Source organism: Artemia sp. Qi Xiang Cuo, chromosome 1 (assembly GCF_049724085.1).
Source record: "Artemia sp. Qi Xiang Cuo chromosome 1, ASM4972408v1, whole genome shotgun sequence".
In the NCBI taxonomy this organism is placed as follows: Eukaryota; Metazoa; Arthropoda; class Branchiopoda; order Anostraca; family Artemiidae; genus Artemia; species Artemia sp. Qi Xiang Cuo.
The window spans coordinates 25,168,199-25,176,562 of NC_142794.1; the positions used below are offsets into that span (position 1 = coordinate 25,168,199).

Genomic DNA, 8,364 nt, shown 5'->3' on the forward strand with positions numbered 1-8,364 from the left:
TAAGATGATTTTAATTGCATACTGAAAGTTACTGATACCACAACTCCTGTAGGACAGAGAAAAGCGTTATAGATTAGTTTGTGTGAGACTACGTATCAGGGGTGGATCCAAGATTTTTTTAGGGGGGGGGGCAAAATCGTTTGATTCAAATTTTTTTTAGGGGGGGGTGCAAAATAGGTTGATGCGATAAACTTGCGTTAGGAACAAGTTAAATTAACGCAAACTTGAGTTAATTAAGTTAATTACACTACTTTAGACTACGCTAAGGGGGGCACCCCCTTGCCTCCCCCCTGGATCTGCCACTGCTACGTATTTACTTTTCACTTCAAAATCAATATTATTGTTTTTATACTTGGCTTTTTTGTTTTCAGTAAAGCGTTAGTTTTTTGTAATCCTACAAACCTATAGAAATATAATCGGTTGATTTATTTGCATTAGTTTTATTGATATATGTTAGATAGGCTGTGAAGTAATAGTTTTTTTTTTTAAGTTTCAACTTCGCTCTTTACTTCCCTCGGAAAAACTTAGTTTTTTTTTAATTAATCTATGCTCGTCTTTGAATATAATTTAATTTAAAAACAATACTGCTATGACCTCTTTTGTTTATACTGAATAATATATTATAGAATATTCTATATTTCATTGAAACCCTAGTCTAGCGGTATATATTTTAAGTACTTGTTTAAGGAGCGTCCACAGAGGGACAGTCTAGGGCCCCTTTACCACTCTAAATTTAGGTTTTTGTGACTTTTCCTATACTTTAACACAATTATTAGATATTCCACCATTTCTTAGTGTATATTTAAAGATCTATTTTTTATTGAACAAATTCAAGCGTACTCAGTTTATGTTAGGCAAAGATGAAGAAGCACTTCCAACAAAAACAAGGTGCAACGTTTCTACACCAAAAACCCAAACGTAGTCTATTTGTTCTACTTCAGCATCTAAATTCAGCGTAGCTTAGTGCAGCTGCAGTGTGTTTATTTTTATATTTAATACATTTCATTTTTACTTTTCAGTTAAATGAGTGCTGCATAGCCTTGGCACTAGCAGAGCAATATTTAAGAATGGCAGAGACTGCGTGGGTCTTCTTGATGGCTCGAACGCTGCACAAGTCTTTGAAAAAAGCAGTGACCACAGTGGCATCAAGTTCTGGCACACATATCCTGACCTTAGATGCAAAATCATTTGTTTCCCCAGACTCTCCGCATCTCCCTATTATAAGGAAAGTGATGGAGACTAGAGAAACCCCTAGAGAGTACCTAGAATCCGTAGGAATTGGTTGGGGCTTGCCCCTCCTTACACTAGGAGTATCCTTAATGTTTGAGTCAAACTTAGCTTATAAACACAAAGGTCAGTTTATGAATGAGTCAGGACAGTGTTGGTTCTTAAACAGCAAAAGTGGAATTATTACTGCTTTTCTTATGCCAAACTATATATTGACAATGATGACTATGAAAGAGCTTATTGACTCGTATGTTATAACCAAGAGAGCTAGAAATTTGACAATATCCAAAACAAGCTCGAATTTATCACGGCTCTATATTTTCCTTGCCTCAAAGCTTCAACTTTTAGTTTGTATCGTGAATACTCTTGGAGTGGTTGCAGTTGTTACAAGGTTGCCAACTGTTTGGATTATATTTGAAGTGATTTCATCTGTGAAAGGAGTTTTACTTGCAATTAGTCTAGCATGTGATTGTCAATTTTTAGCTAACTTTGATCAAAATTGGCAAATGAGATCTCGAAGAAGTAAAAGCTCTAAGCATGATATGATAACGAGTGTTAATACTGGCAACTTGCCAAACTATGAACTTTTGTAAAGTCACTGAATATGTGTGGTGATTGTAATTAAAATGTTTGCAGTCACTGTGGCTAAAAAACACTATCAATCGCTATTTTTAATTTAATGGTTAATTCTTTTTACAAACTAGACTTTTAAAGAAATATTTTATTTCTCTATTAATTTTGCTAAATAAGAAGTGTTATAGATAATACATAGATACATATACAAAGAGAGAGAAAAAAGGGAAAAGTAATAGTGACTAGGCAGAGAAAATTTTGTCCTAGCTTAATTACAGATGTGTTACAACTTGTCAAGAGAAAAAAATAAAATATAAATAGAATGATAAGAAAAATTGAATCAAAGCCCCTAGACACTCATAAATTCGTTGAGCTGTTTTTTCATTTTTTTTTTTTATTGGCAGATTGGTACCGGTTAGTACTCCTGTATTATTCAGAACACACTCGAGAAGTGAAGTTAGGTTAATGCTAATGAAATATACCAAAATATGATGAAAATACAATAATTGAGTTTATATAATAATCTAATTTGGGCTGTATATTTACACATTAGGGGGTGTGGGGGTAAAGTAGCCTAACCTAATTTACCCTAGCCTAGCCTTACCCCAACACCGTCTGACCGAAACATGTAGCCCAAATTATACATGTCCAATGCGTTCTGTCACCCGTTGTTTGTTTTTGTGGCTATGAAACCCGTTTTAATAGATCGTACATTCACCGTACAGATTAAATATAAACGGTAAAAAAAAATATATCCTAACTACGTTTAAAAATTGTAAATACTGTTTGGTCTTTTGGCTCGAGGAGACAATGCAGTTTTACGCATTGAGGCCTTTGAAATCTAAAAAGGATAGACACATTTGATATTTCTAAGTCGACGGTAACGGCTCAGTGGTAACGGTAACAATTCAACGGTAACGGTAATGGCAGTGACGTAACGGCTCAGAAATAAAATTATCCTTTGGGTTATGATGATAAGCCAAAATTACAAAACAATACAAAAATAGTGAGGTGGCAGATTTTAAGAACTAAAATATCTGAAAATAAATTTAAAATATAATAAATCCTTATAGGGGTATTAATTTTGCTTAATACAATGCTTTCTTGTTGAGACAAGTGCGTGATCATCAGTCAGTACTCTTATGGCTGTATTTAGCAAAAAAAAATTATGGATACACGTAGCAAGAAAATATCGCAGCCCAATACAAAGCAGAAGACAAAGTAATGATGGACGATTGAAAAATGAAAAATTATACTTGACTGAAAATTCCAAAAATTATTTTCATACTTACCGTTCATTAAAAATTTCTTCTAAATTTTAATACTTATATATATTTAAATGTTATTATATTAATAAGCATAGCCTATAGTTAAATTTCAATTATATTTACATATTAGACGTTCCTCTAACCCTTTTGAATTCAGAGCTCTTTCCAAATTCTCCGTAAGTTTCTTTTAAAACTATTGCCCTGACTTTTCTGTTCTTACTAATTTACTACCCCCTCCAAAATCACGCCGAAATTGACCCGTGAGACTGGTTAACTGTTGGCTTAATGCTGCCATTTGACTGGTTCCAACAATTGAAATACTCTTTTGTCATTTTTCAAAGGCTTCAGAGCAAACGTGTCAACTGCCAAAGAGACACGAATAACGCCCCTTGGGTGTATCCTCCCCCTTGATTTCGAGGATGTGATTTTTGGCATTCTTATTTAAAAATATCCCTTTCTTTTATTTTCGTTGAGAAATAAATAGCAAAATTGTCCCTCCCCTCCCCCCACAAGATAATTTGACAAACTCAATTGTCCCTACCCCTCCCCTTCATTCTTATGCACAGAAATCCCTGCTTCTGAGGTAAAAGTAGCTTTAAAAATACGCGCTTTTCAGGCTAAGTAGCTAAAACTAAATCCATTTTTTCCCCAGGACTTTCAGCGTAAGGAATAATAATGAGACCGATTTGTGGTAAGACTTATGATTGTTTTCTGATATATGCAGAGGAATATAAACCCAACCCCAGCCAAATTCATTTTTACTCAGAAGAAAAATCAAATCTTAATCGGTTCCTAAGAAAATTTAGAGTTCTTCTTTTTTCATGAATTCAATATATCATCTTTTCTCGCTCGAACAAATAACCGAAAATTGGAATTTCTGTATCAAAATTCTAGACCGTATCCTGAATGTCTAATGAAAAATTCCCTGTATAAGCGATTGGTTTTATGTAGTTTTAAAAAAAAAACACTGACCCATCTTCCAGTGTTTCCATTACTCGATACATTTCTATCGTGGCCTTTGGTTTACTGTAGCCGAAATGTTAGATCTCTTCAGAAAATGCTGCAGTACCTGCACTATCCCGAAATTTTTGGGGAGACTTCTCACAATAGAAAATTAGGGTCTTCAAAATCCCTCCGAAAATTAACATTCGTAAGTACAGAAACGTTATTTCTTTATAGAAATAACTAAAATAAATTTCTATATAGAAATTTCTTTATTTCGTTATATTCTTTATAGACATTTAAAATTCCAAAAAAAGAATTTTATGTCAGTGATATCTAAAACAGCATAATACAATTCAAATTAGAATTTTCCTTCGAATTAGCAATGTAAAGGTTTATGTTGTAGTTTCCTGATATTGCATCCGCGTTAGCTGGCAGTGTCTGTTGCTTGCTTTTACCCCATAATTCTTGCATAAGAGCTGTGTTACTTTAGTTTCTGAGTTCATTAATTTCCCTAGAAAGAAGGCTTTCATCTCGGTGTTAATTGAAGCTGTATTTTACAGTTCAAAGTGGCATTTTTCTTGGCATCATCAACAAAGATTTGATGCCAAGACAATAAAAAGGGTTTCCTTGCTGTTCCGTGATATTTCTTCCAGTTGATTAAGACGCTCTTCTCTTACTAAGGATATTAGTTCACAGGGAGATAGCATCATCAACTTGTTTTAGGTGTTTGGACGATTGCGTGAATATTTCTTCCGTTCATTTTTTATCACTTTCGACTAGCGAAAGACATAAAATTAACTCAAATCTAAAAAAATATATTATGGGACTAAAAAGAAAATTCAGACACAGGTCTTGGTAAATAATTTCTTCTCTCGGTAATTGTATCGAGGCAGTGGTATAGAATATTGGGAGAGGGTTCAAATGTCCAGTGCCCGTTTTAAGAGACAAAATGGTTTGAGTCACAGTAAGGTGTAATTTTTTGATGCAATGAAGTGATGTCAGTAGGAAAAGGGGTACCAGCCCCACGAGAAAACCGTGCTGCCATCTACAATTTAGTTTAATGCCGACAGGGCACCATATATGGGCATAGACTCCCTAGGAGAAATAGATTTCCGAGAAATTGATTGCTTAATCGAAGGGGAAGTGGATTTTCGAGAAATTGATTGCGTAATCGAAGGGGAAGTGGATTTCCGAGAAATTGATTGCGTAATCGATTGGGAATTTTATTGATCCGATAAAGGGAAACAGTATCACGTTTCTCCTTCTAAGCCAATCAGAGGGCTGATTACATATTAGCGGGAGAGGATTGCAGAAAATATAAGGAAAGGATTTTTGCTATAGTTTTTTTATTAGTCTGTGAATAGAATTCAAAGGAGTGAGAAGAACAGTTTGACTTTACTCATTTGGATATATTTGTGCTGATGATAAGTGGAATGTTTACCCTATTAGAAGTTGATAGTGGAGTTTGTAGCAATAATACAAGAGCACCAAACATTGCGGTGGAAATCACGAGAGGATCACGGCTTTGTCTGGAATGGGATGAAGTATATGCAAGATATGTGATATCCTTGAGCAAATTTAAAATGGAGGATCAATTATGTATTGATCTATAACTCGTGACGGGGCACCATATATGGGCATAGACTCCCTAGCGGAAATGGATTTCCGGGAAATTGATTGCGTAGCCTAACCTAACCTCATCAGCTCGTGACGGGGCACCATATATGGGCATAGACTCCCTAGGGGAAATCGATTTCTGAGAAAATGATTGCGTAACCTAACCTAACCTCATGAGCTCGTGACATGACCACGTGGTAACACCATATATGGGCATAGACTCCCTAGGGGACATGGATTTCTGAGAAATTGATTTGTTGGTGTTCGTCCAGGAGAATTGTCTCAGGGCAAATTTTATTAATGTCTGATGGATGATGTCAAGGTTGATTGATTTGTTGGTGTTCGTCCAGGAGAATTGTCTTTGGGCGAAGTTTATTAATGTCTGACGGATGATGTCAAGGTTGATTGATTTGTTGGTGTTCGTCCAGGAGAATTGTCTCCGGGCGAAGTTTATTAATGTCTGATGGATGATGTCAAGGTCGATTGATTTGTTGGTGTTCGTCCAGGAGAATTGTCTCCGGGCGAAGTTTGAACATGCATATTAACGGTGGGGAGAATGTTTTGATCTTAGAGATGAAGAGATTAACACGGGAAAGGGTTTCTTAGGAATTTCAAATGTGACAGCGCAGGGATGCCAAAACAAAAGGAACACATAGAAATTACGTTTAGGGATTATTGGGGCGAAACCGTTCTGAGACATTTTAGAAGATGATTTAAGCGGAACCGTTTGAGGTATTTTAGAAGATGATTTTAGAAGATGATTTGAGGGTGAAACTCTGTGGTCGTTATAATACACAAGTTCCGTTTGAACAGTGGTGTGAGGTTCTCTACCCCAACCCCAAAGACCCGAAAGGGCCCCCAAGTGCCCCTGGGCCCCCTGAGCCCCCGTCACTCCTTACTTTTAGTTAAAAAACTAGTTTTTTATATAATCTATTAAAGGGCCTAACAATTTAGGTTCTGCATAAATCCTTTTACAGAAGTTATTTAGTGAAATCACAAGACATGATGCAAGTAAAAAAGTACATAATAAATTGTCAGCTGTGGGGTTCGAACCCACGACCCCGTATGGGGACCAAATCTTAATTCTAGCGCCTTAACCACTCGGCCAACCTGACTTGTAAACAATTCTTGATCATATTCATATTGTAATTCAGTTTTGTCCCTTTTCAATCTAACAAAACAAGAAATAGCCTCATACGCTGCCAGTTGCTTAATTTCGTCAAAAGCCTGGGGGGGGGGGTAAAGTTGCAGCAAATCTTCCCAAATCAAGTGAAAATAAGTAAAAACTAAAAACTAAAAACATAGTTTTAGCTTGGAGTCTTAGCTTAGAGTTTTTTTTGAAGTTCTAGTTTAGTTTTAGTTAAGAGTTTAGAGTTTTAGCTTAGAGTCTTAGCTTAGAGTTTTAGTTTTTGTTGAAGTTTAGTTTTGTTATAGTTAAGATTTTAGAGTCTTAGCTTAGAGTCTTAGCTTAGAGTTTTAGTTAGAGTTGAAGTTTACTTTAGTTTTAGTTAAGATTGTGTAGTTTTAGCTTAGAGTCTTAGCTTAGATTTCTGTTAGAGTTCTAGTTTAATTTAGTTATAGTTAAGAGTTTAGAGTTTTTAGCCTAGAGTCTTAGATTAGAGTTTTAGTTAGAGTTGAAGTTTAGTTTAGTTATAGTTAAGAGTTTAGAGTTTTAGCCTAGAGTTTCGTTAGAGTTCTATTTTAGTTTAGTTGTTGTTAAGAGTTTAGAGTTTTAGCTTAGAGTCTTAGTTTAGAGTTTTTGTTAGAGTTGAAGTTTAGTTTAGTTTTACTTTATAGTTTTAGCTTAGAGTCTTAGCTTAGAGTTTTAGTTAGAATTGAAGTTTACTTTAGTTATAGTTTAGAGTTTAGAGTCTTAGCCTATAGTCTGAGCTTAGAGTTTTAGTTAGAGTTCTAGTTTAGTTTAGTTAAGAGTTTAGAGCCTAGAGTCTTAGCTTAGAGTTTTTGTTAGAGTTCTAGTTTAGTTTAGCTTTAGTTAAGAGCTATACCTTAGAGTCTCAGTTTAGAGTTTTAGTCATAGTTGAAGTTTATTTTAGTTATAGTTAAGAGTTTAGAGTTTTATCTTAGAGTCTTAGTTAGAGTTGAAGTTTAGTTTAGGTTAAGAGTTTTAGCCTAGAGTCTTAACTTAGAGTTTAGTTAGAGTTGAAGTTTAGTTATAGTTAAGAGTTTAGAGTTTTTAGCTTAGAGTTTTTGATAGAGTTTAAGTTTAGTTAAGTTTTAGTTAAGAGTTTAGAGTTTTACATTAGAGTTTTAGCCCAAAGTTTTAGTTAGAGTTGAAGTTTAGTTTAGTTATAGTTAAGAGTTTAGAGTTTCAGCTTAGAGTTTTAGCTTAGAGTTTTAGTTAGAGTTCTAGATTAGTTTAGTTTTGGTTAAGAGTTTTAGCCTAGAGTCTTAGCTTAGAGTTGAAGTTTAGTTTAGTTTTAGTTAAGAGTTTAGAGGTTTTTGCTTTGAGCCATAGCTTAGAGATTGAAGTTTAGTTTAGTTTTAGTTAAAATTTTAGAGTTTTAACTTAGAGTTTTAGCCTAAAGTTTTAGTTAGAGTTGAAGTTAAGCTTAGTTATAGTTAAGAGTTTAGAATTTTACCTTAGAGTTAAAGTTAGAGTTCTACTTTAGTTTAGTTTTAGTTTAAGAGTTTAGAGTTTTATCTTGGAGTCTTAGCTTAGAGTTTTAGTTAGAGTTCTAGTTTAGTTTAGTTTTAGTTAAGAGTTTAGACTTTT

At 34.5% G+C, this 8,364-nt stretch overlaps 1 protein-coding gene across 1 annotated transcript in view; it reads left to right on the forward strand.

The window, feature by feature from the left end:
- LOC148956149 (uncharacterized) overlaps positions 1-2,009 on the forward strand; it is an 84,194-nt gene extending 82,185 nt beyond the window's left edge. Inside the window, exon 3 of the mRNA XM_089096109.1 lies at positions 1,020-2,009. Within this exon, the coding sequence (XP_088952235.1) occupies positions 1,020-1,820 (801 nt within the window). The 3' untranslated portion in view covers positions 1,821-2,009. The remainder of the gene's footprint in view (positions 1-1,019) is intronic.
- Positions 2,010-8,364: the final 6,355 nt, after the last annotated feature.